This window comes from Mus pahari, chromosome 15 (genome assembly GCF_900095145.1).
Source record: "Mus pahari chromosome 15, PAHARI_EIJ_v1.1, whole genome shotgun sequence".
NCBI classification, from domain to species: Eukaryota; Metazoa; Chordata; class Mammalia; order Rodentia; family Muridae; genus Mus; species Mus pahari.
The window spans coordinates 70,497,467-70,518,182 of record NC_034604.1 but is presented as its reverse complement, the minus strand read 5'-3'; the positions used below and the strand labels follow the sequence as shown (position 1 = coordinate 70,518,182).

Sequence of the window (20,716 nt, the reverse complement as noted above, 5' to 3'; positions counted from 1 at the left end):
TCTCTCTCTCTCTCTCTCTCTCTCTCTCTGTATACAGATAATCTCACCAAGAAACTAGTCTGCTCCTCCTGTAGAGGTCCCCTTATCTAGATCTTGCTGTTACATCCTGATGACATCACTTGAGATAGTCCTCAAAACTGGAACTATGGCAGGCCATGCCCGCAATCCTAACATTTTGGAGGATGAGGCAGGAGGATTGTGAGTTCTCATTAGTCCTGGGCTACAGAGTAAGATCCTGTCTTAAGAAACCATAAAAGTCCCCGGTTCTCTCTCCCTCTCTCTGCCCCTCTGTCCCACTCTGTCCCCCCTCTATCCTTCTCCCTCCCCATCTCTCTTCCTCTCTAATTTCTTAGCAGACACCACTGTGTTTTTCTACCAGAAAGTACACTGTGTTTGCCTGTTCTGTGATGTTGGCATCAATTGATGATCTCTGTCTGGGTCTTTTATTTCTTTGGAGGATACAAAATGATAGGTAATTTAATAATTCCTTATTCATATGATTGCTGAGCAATGTCACTATGGAAAAGTCATCAACTATTTGGTTATCCTGAAGTTCAGTTGCTTGCGTGGTTCTTCCTTCTTGTTTTTAGTCTTCCAGTCAGGAGCTGGTCCCCTGACGTCCCTCAAAGGGGATGATTTTGCTCAGTATCATCTCAGCCCACACTTAAAATGTATTTCATGGCCTTTGATATCTTCTTGTAGTAACAGTTACCGACATGCGCATTACCCAGCCCTGCTGGCGGAGCCTCTTCCGGAGGATTCCTTCTGCCATGACCCTGGTGCACGTTAGCCGTGTTCCTGCTTCTGCTTCTGACAGACTCTTCCGGTTTCTCTGTGCGCGTTTTCTCCACAGACCTGGGATAATCTGCGTGTCTCATTGGCTGCCAGTTCCCCTCAGTTCCTTTGTGGGGATCTAAGTTTTTACCTGGCATTATTTTTCTCCCGTCGACCTCTCTGCCTTTGCCTTTTCCTGTAGCTCTGACCTCTGAGCACCGCCTCAGCTCAGCCTCTGTGCATCTGAAAGGACTTTATTTCGTCTGCATTTCGGAAATCATTTTTGCTGGGTGCAGACGTGGTACTTGGCAGCTCTTCCCCCTACTGATGCTCTCTCCTTCCCTCCTGACCGCTTCGTTTATATGAGAACCTACGATGATCTGGAGCTACCGGAGGGCCCTCTTGCTTTAAGCTTGGGTTCATTTTAAACTTCCATCTTCCATCAATTTGTATAAAATTTTGATTATTATGTACTTGGGAGGTAGATTCCTTTGTTGAAACCTTTGGATCACTTTGGGCCAGTGGGTTTATAGTTTCCATCAAACCTGGGAATGTTTTAGTGAAGCGTGAGGTTAAATGATGTGAGTTCCCCCAAACTTTTAGGATGTGCCTGGGTGGGCTAGGGTAGCTTTTTAGCCCGAAGAACGAGCAGCAGAGGGGACCCCTTGGCAGGGGTTTCACTGAATGATGAGAGTTTGTCCTCAGTGGAAGCCGTTGCCTGGATGCCTCTGTGCTGTACCTTACCTGCTCCATTTAAACTCTTCTTTGGAGAGAGCTTAATGGTCTGGACTTTACCCCAGGGGCCTCAGACCGACAAGTCTTAGGTGTGGGTTCCTGGGTTCAGGAGGAACATGGAGACGGCTCGTTGCAGGCAGGCAGCTTGTTAAAAGTTATTAATGCCATTTTCTCCTGTCCAGAGGGGCAGAGTTGGCAGGGTATGCTCTGGCTTTGCCCTATGGTGATGCCTGAGGCCTCTTCTGAAACCCTACAGGGTGGTGCTCCCTCTTCTGAAACCTGACAGGGTGGTGCTCCCTCCTCTGAAACCTGACAGGGTAGTGCTCCCTCTTCTGAAACCCAACAGGGTGGTGCTCCCTTTTCTGAAACCTGACAGGGTGGTGCTCCCTCCTCTGAAACCTGACGGGGTGGTGCTCCCGCTACTTTGTAGCTCACGAGGCCGTGTCCCCACAGGGATCTCAGTGTGGACGCCGGCTTGAGTCCTGCCCAGTTCCAGGTGCGGCCCATCCCTCAGCACTATCAGCATTACCTGGCAACTCCTCGAATGCACCACTTCCCCAGAAACTCCTCGTCCACACAGATGGTGAGTGACAGCCCTGAGGGGGCGGGGACTTCCTGCCTACCACTTGCCAGTAGCAGAGCTGAGGCCCCCTGAGTCCTGGCTCCTAGGCAGACCAGCCACTGCCGCCCACCCTCAGCCCCAGTTCTTATTCCAGCTTGAGGGGATGAAACGGAGTGATGGCCCAAAAGCCATCACTGCTGAAGGGGGTCAAGTAGAAGAGGCATCACCACGGCAGGCTGCAGTCTTTGGGGAAATGCCCAGTGCCGAAAGACTCTGTCCTGGGGCTGGGAAGATGGCTCAGTCAGTAAAACTCTTGCTTTACCAGCATTAGTCTGATCCTTCCCCAGCACACGTACAAAGCCAGGCGTGGTGGTGTGTGCTTGTAAGAACAGAGCTGGGGACGTGGAGGCATGCGGGTCCCTGGGGCTCCCTGGTTAGCCAGCCTTGCCTTCTCAGTGAGCGCTGGGGCTAGTGAGAGCCTCAGTCTCACAGAACAAGGAGGGTGGCTCCTGAGGAACAACACTTGGAGCTGACCTTATACACACACACACACACACACTCCTAATAGTGCCACTCTCTATGAGCCAGGCATTCACACACGTGTCTGTGGGGGCCATTCTTATTCAAACCACTGCAATCTGTATTTTAAGACTAATATTTTGTTCACTGTGGATCTGTAAAGATTCTTTTAACTTAGAGACCACGCTTTACAACACTACTTATCAGGTTGCTGGCTTTCTTGTCCTTGGCACTGGTGGTGACCCTGAGCTATGATCCTCTTGCTCTTGGAGACCGTAGAGGAGGCTCCTGCCACCCGGCTGCCAGGGTCTGAGTCTTGGCTCTGTCACTTGCTTGCACGCTGTGAGCGGATTATTTAATCCACCTGTGCCTTATTCACCCCATCAGTAAAATGGGCATTATAATATTCCTGCAAGCTTCCATCGGGTGAGGCGGGGGAAGAGCTCAGAATGGCACCACCGTGTAGCTGGTGCTCAGTTAGGATCCGTGCCCCTGGGTCAATGGCTAACCCTTCTGGAATGCACAACATGCACACATGCACAGGCTTGGCTCCACATGAATAGGGTAGAACACAAGAGCAGGAGGGACTGCCCTGCTGACTACAGCAGGTCATGGGTGTGCTGGCTGGTGGGTATGGCAGGAGGAGTTGACCACTGGGCCCAAGAGAAGCCTGGGATAGTCACTCTACCCAATCTGTTCTCTCCCTCTCAGGTTGTCCATGAAATTCGAAACTACCCTTACCCGCAGCTTCACTTCCTCGCCCTCCAGGGACTAAATCCTAGCAGGCACACCTCTGCTGTTCGGGAGAGCTACGAGGTATGTTGCCCTGAAGGGCACTGACTAGGTGACAAGCAATCATTTCTTTTTTTTTTTTTTTTTTTTTTTTTTAAAGATTTATTTATTTATCATATGTAAGTACACTGTAGCTGTCTTCAGACACTCCAGAAGAGGGAGTCAGATCTTGTTACGGATGGTTATGAGCCACCATGTGGTTGCTGGGATTTGAACTCTGCACCTTCGGAAGAGCAGTCGGGTGCTCTTACCCACTGAGCCATCTCACCAGCCCGCAATCATTTCTTTATCACCCTCTCTGACAAGTCTCCCTGCTGGGGCAGTGCACAGGTTTCCTGAGCAAAGGTTCCCGCTTGTTCATCATGTGTGTTTATCTATGTGTGCACACACTGAGTGCGCATGTCTGTGTTTCCCTTTGACAGGAGCTGCTGCAGCTCGAGGACAGGCTGGGAAACGTGACCAGAGGCGCTGTACAAAACACCATTGAGAGGTTCACCTTCCCCCACAAGTATAAGAAGGTGAGGCTGCGCAGACTAGCCGCCATACAGTCACGGGGTCAGAAGGGAGGTGTCCCTTGTCTGCTTGAACCAGCCGGGCTGGCTGCAGAGGACACAATTCGAAGTCCAGGGGCCTTTGTTCTGGTTACAGCAGAGCAGGTGCCTCAGGATTTTCTCATTGGCCCACATCAGTTGCAGTCAGAAGGGAGGATGGGAGCCCTCTTGAACAGAATGGAACAAAGGTTGAATGTGCGAATGTGGGCTGGAGTGTATTTGTACTGTGGCTGTTGGCTGGAGTGCTCACGGGTGTATTTGTGCGTGTGTAGGTAAACATACATCACTGTTTGTATGGGTCCTGTGGGCAAAGGGACTCCTGCACACCAGGCTGATGTTCACCAGAGAAAATAATTCTCAGTTCAATTACATAAGGACAAATGGGCAAAGAAGACCTCTGAACTGTGTGAGAACCAAGCTCTTCTAGGGACATTTGAAAGTGACAGACCTAGGGGCTGTATCCACTGATCTTAGAAGTAGAATCTGTCTGGAGGGCCATTACATGGAAACCCAAGCGTTTAAAGCATTATTTAGTTAAAACCAATGAAAACTTGAAAGCCACCAACACGTTCTTTAGTGGGTGAATAGGTAAACACTCACAGTGGATTGTTATTTTACAATAAAAAGAAATAAGCTGTAAAAATTGTGGAGGAAGCTAAATATACACTAAATAGTGAAAGAAGACAGGCCGAAGGCTGTTAACTGTATACTCTGAACTATATGACGTTCTGGAAAACGGTACTACAGAAAGGGTTAAAAATAAAAACAAAAACAAAAGACCAGTGATGGCCATCATGAAGGGAAGGAAGAGGCAGAGCGCCTGGAAGTTTCCAGTGCAGAAAATGATCTTGGCTGGCATCGTGGCGTAGACAGACGGTACTAGACATTTACCGAAAACGCTCGAAGGGATCTCCTGTTTGTTAGCTTGCCCTTCGCTGTGACAAAATCCCAGAGAAAAACAAATTTAATGCGGGAAAAGTCATCTGGGTTCTGTCTTAGGGTTTCTACTCCTGCACAAAACATCATGACCAAGGAGCAAGTTGGGGAGGAAAGGGTTTATTCAGCTTACACTTCCACAGTGCTGTTCATCACCAAAGGAAGTCAGGACTGGAACTAACACAGGGCAGGAACTTGGAGGCAGGAATTGATGCAGAGGCCATGAGGGATGCGGCTTACTGGCTTGCTTCCCCTGGCTTGCTCAGCCTGCTTTCTTATAGAACCCAGGACCACCAGCCCAGGGATGGCACCACCCACCATGGACCCTACCCCCTTGATCACTAATTGAAAAAATGCCTTACAGCTGGATCTCATGGAGGCCTTTCCTTAAGAGAGGCTCCTTTCTCTGTGATAACTCCAGCTTGTGTCAAGTTGACACACAGAACCAGCCAGTATAGGTTCAGAGTTTCAGACGTTGGTCCATAGTTCCTTGTTCCTGTGTCTAGGCCTGTGTCCTGTGTCCTGTGTCCTGGGAAGCAGAGAGTGCAGAGATCCTGGGAAAGGAGCATCCCCTCCCAGGGAGCATCCCCAGTGACCTGCCTCCTCAAACTAGGTCCAACTCCTGGTTCCTACCACCTAATAATGCTATCAAGTTAGGGATGCGTCTGTAGATTAATCAGTCAATAAGTCCAACACCCTGAGGGTCCAGGACTGTGCACTATTTTTAAACATTTGTAACACTTTAGACACAGCAGGGTGGTGGCGGCACATGCCTTGACTCCCAGTACTCAGGAGGCAGAGGCAGGCAGATCTCTGTGAGTTGCAGATGGATCTAGTGTACAGAGTCCCAGGGCTACACAGAGAAACCTTGTTGCTAATTGTTTAAATTATGGAAGCTGTGTTCCAACACACCCAGATATCTATCCCTTTCTCAAATCTCTACTGGGGTTAAAGACTGGTCATAGTGTCACCGCTAACTGAGACCGTTTAATAGTAAAGGATGGTTGTTAAGATAGTATATAAATTAACATAAAAGATGATTTAGGTACAAAACTATGAGCCCATTGAGATAAAAATAGACGATAAAATACCCCATCTAAGTTGTCAGATACAATGTAGTAGACTTTAAAATACAATTCATACTTACTAATTTTCATTAATTACTCATTATTTATTATTTATTAATTAGGAGGCCACACCTCCTAATCCATCCCATACAATTCCAACAACTGTGGACCATGTAAGTGCTCAGGCTTAGTCAGTGAGATAAAGGGCATGGATAAACACGGGATTAAAACTCAAGAGAGCATCAGGGGACACAAGAGAGCATTGACGAGAAAGAACAGGATGAATGTGCGGTAAGAAAACGTTCATAAACTTTAGGACCCAAATCAAGTATCAAAACGGGGCTGGAGAGATGGCTCAGCGGGCAAGAGCACTGACTGCTCTTCCAAAGGTCCCGAGTTCAAATCCCAGCAACCACATGGTGGCTCACAACCATCCATAATGAGACCTGATGCCCTCTTCTGGTGCATCTGAAGATAGCTACAGTGTACTTATATATAATAATAAATAAAATCTTAAAAAAAAAAACAAATGTCAAAACAGTCTTAAAAGGTCGAGACTAAAGTAATATAAAGCAAAGATACTACTGATAAAACTAGAAAATATAGACATTAAAATCGAAGTATACAAAAGAAGCAAGAAGTAGGAATGAAAGCAAAGTATGAAATTAAAAATCATGGTTATCAGGCCTGGTGTGGTGGCACGTGCCTTTAACCCCAGCGCTCGGGAGGCAGAGGCAGAGGGCAGAGGGCAGAGGCAGAGGCAGAGGCAGAGGCAGAGGCAGAGGCAGAGGCAGAGGCAGAGGCAGAGGCAGAGGCAGAGGCAGAGGCAGAGGCAGANGGCAGAGGCAGAGGCAGAGGCAGAGGCAGAGGCAGAGGCAGAGGCAGAGGCAGAGGCAGAGGCAGAGGCAGAGGCAGAGGCAGAGGCCAGAGGCCAGAGGCCAGAGGGCAGAGGCAGAGGCAGAGGCAGAGGCAGAGGCAGGCAGACCTCTGAGTTCTGGGGCAGCCAACACTATACAGTGAGACTCTGTGTCAAAAAGCCAAAGAGGGGCAGGGAAAATCAAGATTACCAAAGTTAAAGAGAGATGTTGACGAAATGAGAAGAGCAAATATTAAATAGCTGCCAGATGAAAGTTCTGTAGATAATGGAGAGAAAGAAAGACCTAAGAGATTATAGACATTAAAAAATATGACTTGAGAACAGAGAGATAAAGATTCAAAACAGCTAACCAAGATGTTGCTGAATTGAAATTAAGGCACAAGAAGGAAATTGTGAAAGTCAGTGCAGAAGAGCAATAGAATCCGGGCAAAAGGTTGGGGCCGAACAATGGTTGGTTGGGCATTTCTTTTCTTGGGGGGCCAGTCCTCCCACAGTGGATCCTTCAGCAGGCAGATCATTGTGACTCTATTAATACTAAAATCTCATGCATGGCAAGCACATAGGACAGTGGACACAGCTTGGCTTTCTGGACAGACAGACTTTGCAGAAGCTTGGTATCATTTGCAGGGGACTGGCCTGGAGTGGAAACACAGGTTTCCTTGTGTGCTCTAGCCAGGGAGAGCACCCCCAGACTAAATCAGAGTAGGAACTTTTGAACTTCCAACCAGAGTAGGAAATCCTGACACCTAGGTCTGGCCCCAAGGTCATTCTCTGGTCTTCACCTTGAGATTCCATGTGTCTCTCTGGAAAATAACTTTGCAGTTTGCTGGACTCAGGAGAGAGGACAGAATGGATTTGTTTGTTTGTTTGTTTGTTTGTTTTTCCTTTTGCTCCTCTCAGACTTATCAGATGTCTGCAGCGTTGGGGACAGGGACATGGAAAGTGGACTGATATGATTCAGTGGTTAGCTGTCTCCTCCAGAGTATTTATTAAGCAGCAATGGCATGCCTTCCACTTCGCCACACGTACCACGTGAAAACTTTCTGCAGTGCTTAACTGTTGTCAAACAGTGGTACAAATTGTGGTACAAATTACAGGGTTAACAGTGGTGGAGAAATTTTGTGTTCATAATGAGAGCATAGATGAACAGACAAAAGGGAATAAGTGAATGAACAAATGAATGAATGAAGCATCCTGGACCTAGAGGCAGGCGTTTGTGTTGAACAGGGTGTGAGAGGAAGTGGACAATGTGAGGGAGACCGGGGGAGCCAAAATCCACAGGCCATAGCTTGGCAAAGGCAGATTGACTAAGACCCTGACTCCTTTGCAAACACCGGGCTCCTTGACAACCACCAGCAGTCCACCGGCCTCTCCCTCATCTGATTCTAACCTTCTCTCTTCTGAAGCAAGAGTGAAGAGTTAGGGGTGAGGATTTAAAGATACTGGCTCCCAGTGCATGGACAGACTACCAGAGTGGGAGGAGGCTGTGGGCAAAAGGCAGTTGCCAGCAGGAGTCTCTACCAAGGAACTAAAGCCTTTTCCTTTCTCTATTCACAGCGAAGACCCCAGGACAGCAAGGGCAAGAAAGACGAAGGGGAGGAGTCAGACACAGATGAGAAATGCACAATTTGTCTGTCTATGTTGGAGGATGGGGAAGATGTGAGGTAAGATGCCAGTTCCTTGACTCCCCCCCTCCCCTCCCCACTTCTTTCAGGGGTATTAGGAACTTAGTCACTGTCCTGCATACTCAAGGAAGGAGACACACACTTGGTGTGTACCTCAGGGTGTCCCATGATTGCACTAGTGAAGTTAGGTATGGACTATTCTAGACGTGTTAACGGTGAACGTGGAGACAAAGCATGAGACTGGCTTGGGTGGGTCTAAGACAAAGCCAAGGCCTTTATGGAAGAGAGTTTTGAGATTCACTTCCGGTTATGGTTTCCCATCTCAGCCGCAGCCTCACTCCAGGGTCTGGGTTCCAAGAGCTCTCTTCACCAAGTCTCCAGTGGTCCTTATCTCCTGTGCCTGCTGCTGGTCACGTGACTCTTTTTTTTTTTTTTTTTCCTCCCCAGACGCCTACCTTGTATGCATCTCTTCCACCAACTGTGTGTGGACCAGTGGCTCGCCATGAGCAAGAAATGCCCCATCTGCCGAGTGGACATTGAGACACAGCTGGGAGCCGACAGCTGAGGGAGGAGCTAGCCAGTGGACGCCCCGTTTCCTTCACCAGGTCCCCCCCACGGCCATAGCCCTTGCAGCCAAACTTTGCCTTCTGAGCCATTTGACGTAGAGAAGAAGCCTGCAAGCACATTTTTGTTTTGTTTTGTTTTGTTTTTTGTTTTTGTGGAAAGAGGAGTTGGTAGCGGTGTCTGAGGGAGAGGAGGGTTAGGGTGGGTCCTCCCACCCATCCGGAATGGTGACTGCCTCATCGCCTTGCTGTGCAGCGGGGAGGGAGCTGGCCGTGCCCAGAGCAGGGGCGGGAAGGGGGGACCCTAGCTGCCGAGGACCGGATGTTATCGCGAGGGTACTAGCTGGCGATCGGCCCCTCAATCCTGCCCTTTGAGGGATTGTGTATATACCTCTTGACCACGTAGAAACCATGTAGGGGTCTCTAGCTATTCTGTGGATGGCAGCCAGAGCATGTTAGCTTAAGAAAAATGTCGTGTGTGGTGCTCTCGTCATCTGTGGTGGACATGTCGCTATTACTGAACTCGCACCAAATATTTCTCATTGAGTTTCTTGTTTTGGTGCCTGACCCAACCAACCAACCAACCAACCTACCAACCTACCAACCTACCAACCAACCAACCAACCAACCAACCTACCAACCTACCAACCGACGACAGCCCCAATCTTCCCATCTTTATGAGCGAAAAGAAAAGGAAAAAAAAAGAAAGAAAGAAAGAAAGAAAGAAAGAAAGAAAGAAAGAAAGAAAGAAAGAAAAAGAAAAAAAAAAGAAAGAAAAATCAAAGGTGGAAAACAAACAAACAAAAAAAGCCAAATCCTGTTTACGGTGAAAAAAGTTGATAATTTTTCACCCAGGTTGGGAGGGGGGGAGTCCTCGTTTGTTGTTTTTGTTTTTTTCCCCTTGGGCTTTGTTTTTCTCATGTTTACAGTGCACGGAGTGTAGGAGGGGCTTCTGAGAAGGGGGTGGGCTTAAAAGGAGCAGACCAAGTCTCACTGGGGTTCTGAGGCTTTCAGGCAAGGTGAGGAAGGCAGAACCCTAGCCGGTGAAGGGGTTCCCCACCTTGCAGCGGGCTCCCCAGTCCTGTCCTTGGGCCGATGGCTTAGCCCCAGTAGCTTTCCTAGGTTCCACACTGAACCAGGGAGGACAATGCGTCCAGCTACAGCCAACCCCCCCACCCCCATTCCCATCCCCATTCCCACCCCCACCCCCACCCCCACCCNCCCCCCCCCGGTTCACTCCAGTTCCTAACTTTCTATCCTGAGCTCTCATTTTGCCACGAAGAGGCAATGTAGCCACTGCCTCCCTATGCAAAAATATTAACCAGATGATACAGACGGTACAGCATCGGCAGTGTAGACTTGGCCTCGGCCAAAGCGCTCTCAGTTAGCCCTGAGGCATGGGGCAAGTCCACAACCTTGGGAGTAACTTGGGCTTCCTCCAGGGTCCTGCTTGACCAGATCCTCAGGGATAGCCATTGTTTCGAGACTCCTTGCCTGGGCTGGGAGGCCCTTGCCCCAGCCTCATGATCCTCTGATTCTTCTGTGATCTTGGGAAATTCCTTTTCTTTCTCTGTGCCTCAGTTTCCGTCTCCTGCCAGTGGGGAGAAAGCACCAGGTGTCCCCACGCCCCCTCCCCCTCTCACATCACCTAGATCTGAGGGTTGACACTGTCCAGCCCCTTCTGTGCTCTCTGTTCTCTCAGGGGAGCCTCTGAGGGTTTAGTGAGAAAGGAGACAGAAACTCCCAAGTGACACAGTATTAGTGTTTGCTTTCTGGACCACTCCGAGAGATGGGAGGACAGAGTTCTGGAGATGGGGGAAATCTGTCAAATTCTAACTCGAGTGTAGCTCTTAATTGTGTGCAGAAAATGCCAGGTCTCCTGGCATTCTTTAACTGTCCCTTGCTCCTTACTCTCATCAACCCACCTCCTCTCTTCCCTCCTCCCTCCTCCCTCTTCCCTCCTCCCCTCCTCCTTCCTCCCCTCCTCCCTCCACTTCTTCTCCCCTCATTTGCACTGCTGTCAGAAACCTCAACCCCTAGCCAGTCTCAGTGCCCTCGTATGCTAAGAGCAGGAAATGGTATGCTGATTAGATAAAAGGAGAAAATCCACCAAGTTAAATAAGCCCAGGATAAGTTTTGGAGTCATGACCAAAACAAACAAACAAACAAACAAACAAACAAAAAACCCAGATAGTGGCGGATTGAACTTGAGAGAGATCCTTCCAGCACAACCATCGTGAAGGAATGGCTGCCTGTCTCCTCCCAGGAGGTTGGTGTGTTCTTCAATCCCTGTGGCCTGCCTATTGGGGTAGGAGGGCAGCAGGTGTTGAGGAAGGTGATCACTCGGGCGATGTCTCGGCCTGGCGGAACTCTGAGGAGTGGAGGAACAGCACACATCCAACAGTGCTTACGGTGAAGGCCAGGTGTTTTGAGTGTGGCCTCAGTCAACTCTGGTCGCCACCACGGACAGGGTCTCCAGTACAGAGGCTGGCTGGGGAAAGAAAGTCAGGATGTTAGAAAGCTGCCGACCAAAAGCCACAAGAACGTGTGACTTCTTTCCTGCTGCTCCCCCAATGGCTGTGTCCAAATCGAGATGTCATCAGAAGATGGCTGTGGCTCAGAGGTCATTGGGGATGGTCTAGGTGGGTCACGCCTCTCTGAGGCCACTCTGTTCTTTCCTTTGAGGCTCTCCTGAAAGGCTGGTAGGAAAGGAGATTGGCAGGGACCCAGGAGGGAACTGGAAGCAGTGTCCCAGATTCTAGTCCTGGCTCTTCACTGGCAAACTGGGAAATGCTGGAAGCCCCGACCCCACCCCACCCCAGTGGCCAGGCTTGCTGGGCCTCAGCATCCTCAGCTGTGACACAGGGAAGTTGACTGGGTGCTCCCTAAATTTCTCCCAAAACACATTCAGTGATTCCTCCTAACATCAACACATCGTTCAAGCTGTAGAGTTGTCCTCAGACGGCCTTGCCGCAGAGAGGTCTCCTGTGCACATACACCTGCATCGGAGACCCTGGCACACAGGCCGAGTGAGAGGGCAGGACGGGTTCGACTTGCTTCCTTCTTGTTCAGGCTCTTTGAATGCTCCAGGCTAACATTAGGACCTGGGTAGGGGAGGGGTTGATCCTTCACCCCCTCCCTTTCCCATTTACTTGGGGTCCTTGTGCCCTGGAGCACCCCCGGTTTGGGGGACGGGGGGGGGGCGGCTACCGATTGGGTGGAGAAAAGCCAGTGCCTCTGCTCAGTCCTCCAGACTGGTCAGGAAGCCAGAAAGGAGCAGCGATGAGGCAGGGCCAGGCCTCAGCATCTCACATCCACCATCTCCAGGAGAGAGACATGCGCAGTTCTCCTGCTCAACTCAAGGGACTCAGACCCTTTTCTGACTGAGACGCATGAGTGCCTTTGACAAGTTGGGCCTCCTAACCGCAGCCATGGCGCAGCGGGTCCACCTCGGACACCAATCAATGCCACGTCACGAATCCAGCTGGGCACAGGCAGAGGGCAGCTGGGGCTGCACGTTATTCCTCCACCTGCCAAGGACCCCAGGCTCCCCGGTCACCCTCGCCACCACCTGTGACAGGCCTCAAGCTCCTCTCCCGCAAAGGCCCCCAGCCTCCAGCCTCCGTGCAAGCATTCTTAAACTCTTTACGCCTAACGAACAAGCACAGTTTTTTCAACGGTGAAGAAAAAGCACCAGACTTTTTTTCCTGAAGAAATCCCCCAAGCCCCAACCCTGCCCGTGGGACAAACATTCCCCGTGTGGGGCTGTAGCAACGTCTGTCAGGTACCCCTGTGTTTCATCTCCTGCGCGCGCGTAGAGCAAATGCTAGAGCGATTTCAGCTGATAGAAAAACAAAAAAGAAAAAAAAAACACAAAAAAAAATTAAAAAAAAAACATGGCACGTTGCTAGTTTACAGGGTTTTGTGAGTTTAAATGCCTTATATTTAACAATCATAATTTATGACTAACTTGTAGATATCGTGGGTTCTTATTTAATTATTTTTATAGTTGTTTTGCATTTTTAATTATAATTTATTTATTTAGAAAGGATACTAATGTTTTTTATTGCTCCTATTACCTCATTTTGGCGTCGTTTCTGAGAGTGGAATGCTTTGCATGCGTTGGTACGATGACAACTGCGAAACAAACAAACAAACAAACAAAAAAACCATTTTAAATAAAAGTCTGCGAACTTTATTTTGTCCAAACTATCAGGGTGTGTGATTGCAAGCTGTCCTACTGTGGTGCTGGCCTCTTTGGGTACATTCCATACGAAATGCAAACCTTTGATTCTGTATGCTGTGATCTAGTGACAAGCTCCAATATAGTGAGTGTATTTAGCACATATATAAATATAATTTGCACTTGTCAGCAGACTGGGGTAATCCTTTCACTTGCCACCTGTGCCCCCTCCCCCAGGCCTCTTTCCCCACCTCAAGTCTGTTCTCTGTCTTCCTTCCCCCTCCCTACATCCCTAAGCCCGCCACCCCGAGGACAGTGACTAAGTTATATTTGGGCTCCCACTCAGAAGGTTTCGGGACTGGGGTCCTTCCGACACAATGAGCATGGGTCATCTGAAAGACAGAGAGGCTGTTTTATTAGGTGGGGCCCAGAAGGCTTCGGTCTTCAGCAGATCCGCTCTGATCAAGGGTAAGTCAGTCTCTGATCTCCCTGAGTCAGTCTGTCCGTCCTCAGCTCCGAAAGAGGGAGGCTAGGGTGATCTCTTGGTTCACCCGGATTCAGAAAGAATATGGCACCATCCCAGGTGAGACCACACAGTGGCTCTCTCTCTCTCTGTGTGTGTCTCTGTCTCTGTCTCTGTCTCTGTCTCTGTCTCTCTCTCTCTCTCTCTCTCTCTCTCTCTGAAAAGGGAAAGGATGAAAGGAAGACAAGGAGAGGAATGGGGAACAGAGGGAGCCAGCTAAGAATCACCTTAGAGACCTGCTCATAGCATCTGTCCAGAGTCCTCTTTGTACAACATCCTGCAGGTGCAGAAACGCCTTAGCTAGATACATCCTTGGGTTTGTAATGCAGACATTCTCAAGGTTAGGTGGTCAATCTGAGAGAAGGAGCTGATAGAATAGAAGACCCAGACTATGGTGTAGGGATTTCCCTAACCCGTAATCTTGTCTGGAGCCTTTGCGGTTAGGATACCAGTCATTGACAAGAACTTGGGGAGCAGAATTGTATCCTGCTTTCTCCCCAGAACCTCCCTCCCCTTTGCCTACGTCTCACGGAGGCTTCAGGCAGGGAGGGCCTGCTGTGGACTTAGAGGGCTCTGACTCGAGTTTCACTAGCTGTGTGAGCAATGGCAAGGGGACCTTGAGGAAGTGGACCCTGGATTAAGCCCGGAACCCTGGCACGCTGACCCTCCTCACTCTCTCTCCTCCTCCTAACTCAGCCCTCCTCCTCCTCCTCCTAACTCAGCCCTCCTTCTTGGCTCTTGACATCACTGCCTTTGCCTGGTGGGTAGCTCCACCCTCCACGGGAAGCCCCATGGGTTTGCATAGCTCTGGCACGGAGGAGAGAAACCCAAGAGCTGGGGTTGCCACACCACCTATCCGTGTGGCTAGACTGTGCGTGGCCCTTCAGCTCCATCCCCGGGACGGGGTGTCTTGCTTGCTGCTGCCCAGCTTCTCTTCTGCCTCTCTACCCTGGAGCCTTGCTTTTCTTGGAGATGGCCTGTGGAGTCACCCACCACGCCGGTGGAGCACAATCACCACACTGCCAGGCCTGGCAGACACTGCCTCCCGCAGAGCTCCTCGTGGGCACACTGTGCTGTTGTGTGGGGCCAGAGTAAGACAGGCCCTATGCTCCGGCTGGTAATGCCCTACTCCTGAGCTTCCCCACCCTGTGGGGTGAGCTTTATTTCCCTTAGCTGTGGTGAGGGCCGCACCAGGCCCTCCAAGGGGGCTGTTTGTTGCCCCTGGTAAGTGAAAGGATTACCTTCAGTGTTGATTGTCCTTTTTTGTAATCCTCCTGCCATTCTGTTCTGTTGTGTGCTGTGCAACATTTTGCTACATAGACTATTTTATAGCAGAAAGCTAGAAAAATATTTATTATGACTACTAAAGCAATAGTGTATCAATGAATGGGCGGAGACATTAGGAATTGTGTAAATGCTTAGATTCACTTTGGGTGGATTTTTTTGTACTTTATTTATAACTAATAAAAATGAACTGCATTGCTAACTACACCTCAGGAGTGCAGAGTCTTTGTTTTGAAAGACCTTCGTGGGGAGAACCCCCCACTCAAGTCTCGAGATGGAGCACACCCAAGAATCACCAGAGACCGTCTTGATGCAAATGCATGAGGCAGTTTATTATCGGAGTTCCGGGCTGACACATATCTCACACAGGAGACAGAGGAATCGACAACAAGGCTCGAAAGCTAGGGGTTTATATAGGGAAAAGTTGGGGGTATGGGAGGAATTGGCGCAGTTACACATGATTGGCTGGTTTAAACATCAGCAAATATTATGTGCAGATCAGGGTAACAGCAATCCTAAAAGGCGGGGGCTTATCTATGTTAGCCAGATGCTAACCCAAGTCAGGAGGGCGGGAGACAGGGAGGCGCCCGGCCAGGTGGCCCATAACTCAGCTGAGATAGTCAGGACGTCCTTGCATGCCTCCCCTATCTTTATGGCCAGCCAGTTCCTGGAACAACTTAACAGCCTTTGTTCTGGCCTGTCCAGACATGCCTGGGCCTGTTCTGCTTTGCCCCAGGCCTGTGAACCTTCTGACTAACCATCATGAGCCGCCTGAATCATGGATCTCGAATTTAATTTTCTTTCAGTTTCTCTGCCTGCCTGAGGCAGGGGGATGAAGTTTTTGAAGAACCTCAGTTGGCCAGTGTGTTTCCCCAAAGGCTCGTAGGTTGCTTGGTCCCCAGCTCGGTGCTCACTCAGAGGAAAACCTTTATGAGGTGGGGCCCTGAGGGATGTTAGCTACATCTGGTTGAGCCTCTCCAGTCTTACACTGGGTGGGAACTTAACCTCCTCTCTACTCGCACGCCACCTTGTGGTAACCTTCTTTGTCACTCACTTGCTCCTGCTGTAGTTTTCTGCTTCCCTGACTGGGTCCAAAGCAACAGGTTGACAAGTGTGGAGCAAGACGTCCAAAACCGTGAGCCCAAAGAAACCTTCTTTCTTCAATGTTTCTTGCTTCAGGCGTTTGATGCAGCCAGAGAAAGCTGGCCAACACAGCCCCCCTCCACTCCAGCCTCCCTTTTTTGTCTCCCAATAGACTCATTCCAGTAGCCAAGGATCAGTCCTCAAACTGGCTTGTTTCCCAAACTTTATTAATTTTCAAGGGAGACGTTCCCAGTTTTAATCAACTTTCAAACACAGCCTCTTGTGTATTTGAACTGGATGCTATTTACTTGTTCTGCAGTAAAACATACCTCGATTTACACACCCGGGGTGGATTTCTACCCCGTCGTAAGAGTCCAAACTCATGGGCCAGGGGAATATTCCCCAAAATGTGTGGTCTCAGAGAATTGGGGGGGAAATCACTTTATTTCATAAGCTACCAACAGACCAGAGCAACGAACTTAAATAAATAAATAAATAAATAAATAAATAAATAAATAAATAAATAATAAATAAAGCAATAGATACTTTTAAAAAGAGTGGTTTTAGGTTCATAGGAAAAAGATGCAGGGAAATTGTAGAGGATGTCTGTGCAGCCTCCCTCCCTTTGGTGTTAACATTGTTCATTTGTGCTCCACACGAGCTAATATTGACACACTGCTATTAAAGTCCGTAAGTTACATTATGTTAAAGAGACTTTTAATTGGCTTCCACCTCCCTTTTCTTGGAACCCACGAGCCAGGCTTCTTAGTTCTCGTCTTGCCACCAACCAGGCGCCGTGCCTGCTCTGTGAACAAGGGCAAAACCCTGTCTCTCTTTGGTCTTGACAGTGGCTCAGCAATTAGGTCTTGAGCTCAGGCCTCTGCAGACACAGCTCCTTCCACTTCAGATGAAGCAGAGGCAGGGTGTGGCTGGGGGGTAGGGGTAGGGAGCAGCTTCCCTCCTGGGCTTGGCACCCACTCCACACCCAGTCAGCCTTCCTGGCCTTTCCTCCCGCTTTGCCAAGGCACTGCCGGGAGGAAAGTGGTTTCTCGGGAAGCACGTGGACAGAGTCCCTCCAGGCTCCACGAACTCTGGCTACGATAACGATGCTGAAACTAAGGAGGAGCAGAGCCTGTCCTCACCCCTGAGCCTCCTGGGTTCCACCAGGACATGCCTGCAGCAGTGTCCCCTGCCTCTAGCTTCTGCTGCCCCAGAAGCCCTTGGCATCCCCAAGCCTTCTCTTGCCAGGTACTTTCTTGTCTCAGACCCAGCAAACATGTCTCCACCCACACATGCACGGCACTGGATGGCTTTCTTGGTGGACCAGCCAGTTCTCCTTATGCCCTAACCCACTACAACAGCCGTTTTTTCCTGTTTTCTCACTGTGGATGGAGTTCTTCCTGACATTTCATTCAATGAGAAGCTCTGTCACTTCCATGCTACCTGGTAGCTACCTGACTTAAAATAAGTTACTTAACCTCTCCATGCTTTACTTTCTCCACCGATTAAAATTGTATTAATTAACACTGTCTGCTTGGTTGACCTCTATTTTATACTTTTAAACTTTTTAGCACGTTGAAAACAATCACATCAAATAAGCACACACAAAAATGGCATAGATGACATAAAAATGCTGTGTGCATGTGTGTGTGTGTGTGTGTGCATGTGTGCATGTGTGTTTGTGTCTGTGCATAGGTGCAAGTATGTGCATGTGTGCATGTGTACGTTTGTGTCCGAGTATGTGTGTTGCTTATATGAGTCTACTGTGTCTACTACTGCTGACATTGGTATTTTTTTTTTGAAACAGCATAGCTTTCACAACCACAAACTATACTGTTTGGTTTGGTCATGGAATTGTAGTTTATAAATCAGGGTGAATGCCTTCAGCTACATCTATATCTCTTGGCTTCTATGTTATTAAATCAAGAGTCATGTTATTGGGGCTCTAGGTTTCCACTGGGTGTTTAGCTTAAATCCACTGATTCTTTGTTACTCTCCTCAGCACGCCATTGCAAGTCATTAAAGTGCCATTGGATTCAGCATACACATACAAGGATTGTCACATCCATGAGCCACACGCATGTTGCCTTCATTATTAGGTATTGGCGCTTCAAAATCTTAAAGCTTTAACTTGCAATCGAAGGAAACTTCTTGTTAGATTTCCTACTTTTTGGCACTCAAATACAGTTGCGATGCAAGGTTAACCCGGAAAGCAAGCCCTCCAGTCAGTACATCTTATCTTTCAGAAGTACCCAAGGCCTTGCCAGTGTTTTATAGTAACTGTAGGGTAATACAATACTTGGAAGACGTCACTGACTTTTGTTTACTTATTTTATTATCATTATTAATTTATTTATTACTGAATTTGTTTTCACTGGAAAAGAAAAATATTTGAAACTGTGAAAGTCACACATACACGTCTTAAAGATTAAATCTTAGACGACTAGAAGTAACTGGCGTCATTCTTCACAGTTTTAATGTGGACGTTGTAATGGCCCGATGAGTGTAGCAGTTCCCCTGCCATACTTTGCAAGCACAGAAATGGCAGAAAAGACCATGTACACAGCGACAACTGCGAGTCACCCGACCGAACCATGGAAACTGAGCAGCAGAGCAGTCATTACACGTCAGTCCAGATTGCACACAAACATCAGAAGGCTGCCGCAGAGCATGCCAAACCAGAGCCAGGGGCCAGGGCCAGGGTCAGTGATGCCCCACCTCCTCCCCCTACCCCTGCAGCACCGCCTTGCATCCAGGAAGAGAGAGTACACAGTCTCTGTGTGACAGCCACACCAGAGTCAAAGGGACAAAGCACTAAGACTCGGGTCAGAGGATGGGAGTCTGTCTTGGGCCATAAAACTTACCTTAAATGTCCCCATAGGTATCCCTGAGACAGGGACTCTTGTGTCCAGACTGGCTTCACACTTACCATGTACCTAAGGATGGCTTTGAACTTGTGTTCCCCTGTTTCCATCTCCTGAACGCTGAGATTACAGGTGGGCACCACCATACTTCTTACGCGTGGCTGGGGATAAAGCCTGGGGCTTTTGCGAAAGCCAGATAAGCCCTCTACTGGCTGTGCCACATCCTTAAGCCCCTGCTTTAAGCACCATGAAATGGTTAGTCTTTTTCTCCAATGTCTTTAATTTTCTTGAAACAAAATAGTTGAAGCTGGAGGAATTTGGTGAAATTTTGTGAGATGCGTATTTATAAAACCTGGGTTAACTGTCCAGTCCACTGAAGTTTAGGGTTTGGGTTAACAATATGAGGGGTTGGGGGAAGCATGCTTAAAGGCAAGTTTAAAAAAATAATGTTGTCCCAAGGTTCTAGATTCAAAGTAGTAGTTTAAAAAGTATTTCTTCAGTTTTCTGTCCCAATCTGTATGCAGATATTCACCGTATCTATTAAGAGGCACACCACATACAGTGTTAAAAACACCTCTTGTACAGTATTTCAGTACTTTGTAATGAGTCAAGTTAGAGTGGGCCAACAGAATCAAAAGAATCAGGTTTGATAGAAAGATACACAGGAAACTGAGGAAAGACTAAGCATGCGGCCCTAAATGTCATTGTCCTTTCCAGGCAACTTTGCCTTTGAGGGTCAGTGAGGGAGCACACCTGACACAGTTTACGTGGAGATGATGTGTCTATACTATGTTCATTGCTCACACAAGTTAGAAGCACGCAAATTGTTACAAGTTACAATTGTTACAGTGCTGTAGCATTCTGTTTTGGCACTTAGAAACCCAGCGGTGAAGTTTCTACAGGGCTTCTATTCCCTTGCCTTCATTGAGAAGAGAGACATCTTCACAGCAGTCCTGCTTCTTGAGAAGAAAGCCCCTGTCCATCTCTGGAGCCCTGAAATTAATACCCAGGAGGACTGACATCATCCATAGGAAGTGAGGTTTTATACTGCACCAAGCCATCTCTACAGAAACTACTGGGGTGTTACAGTCTTGGAAGGACACAGACTAAGAGAAAAGTATTTTGGGAGACTGCTGAAGGGGACACCTTAACATCTCTAGTCCATGATGGTCTAAGCATCTCACGTTTATACGTATAACTAACTTGCTGTCTTGTGTTATTTAGTAAATACCCTACTGGAGAAATGATGAATTTTTTATTCTTCGAGGACGCTGAATTGTCTTCTTGTCCCCTGTCTTTGTCAGGGTTTGTATTTCTGCACAAAACATCATGACCAAGAAGCAAGTTGGGGAGGAAAGGATTTATTCAATTTAGACTTCCACATTGCTGTTCATCACCAAAGGAAGTCAGAACAGGAACTCACACAGGGTAGGGACTTAGATACAGGGGTTGATGCAGAGGCCATGGAGGGGTGCTGCTTACTGACTTGCTTCCCCTGGCTTGCTCAGCTTGCTTTCTTATAGAACCCAAGACCACCAACCCAGGGATGGCACTATCTACAATGGGCCCTCCCCACTTGATCACTGATTGAGGAAATGCCTTACAGCTGGATCTCATGGAGGCATTTCCTCAAGGGAGGCTCCTTTCTCTGGGATAACTCCAGCTTGTGTCAAGTTGACACACAAACCTAGCCAGTACACCCCTGTCTTAGTCAGGGTTTGTATTCCTGCACAAACATCATGACCAAGAAGCAAGTTGGGGAGGAAAGGGTTTATTTT

At 48.5% G+C, this 20,716-nt stretch overlaps 1 protein-coding gene across 1 annotated transcript in view; it reads left to right on the top strand.

Annotated features, from left to right (window-relative positions):
- The window catches only part of Rnf165 (ring finger protein 165), a 106,111-nt gene extending 96,423 nt beyond the window's left edge, over positions 1-9,688 (top strand). The window contains exons 4-8 of the mRNA XM_021214501.2: positions 1,963-2,092; positions 3,302-3,406; positions 3,805-3,900; positions 8,371-8,477; positions 8,886-9,688. Of these exons, the coding sequence (XP_021070160.1) occupies positions 1,963-2,092; positions 3,302-3,406; positions 3,805-3,900; positions 8,371-8,477; positions 8,886-9,003 (556 nt within the window). The 3' untranslated portion in view covers positions 9,004-9,688. The remainder of the gene's footprint in view (positions 1-1,962; positions 2,093-3,301; positions 3,407-3,804; positions 3,901-8,370; positions 8,478-8,885) is intronic.
- The last annotated feature ends 11,028 nt before the right edge of the window (positions 9,689-20,716 follow it).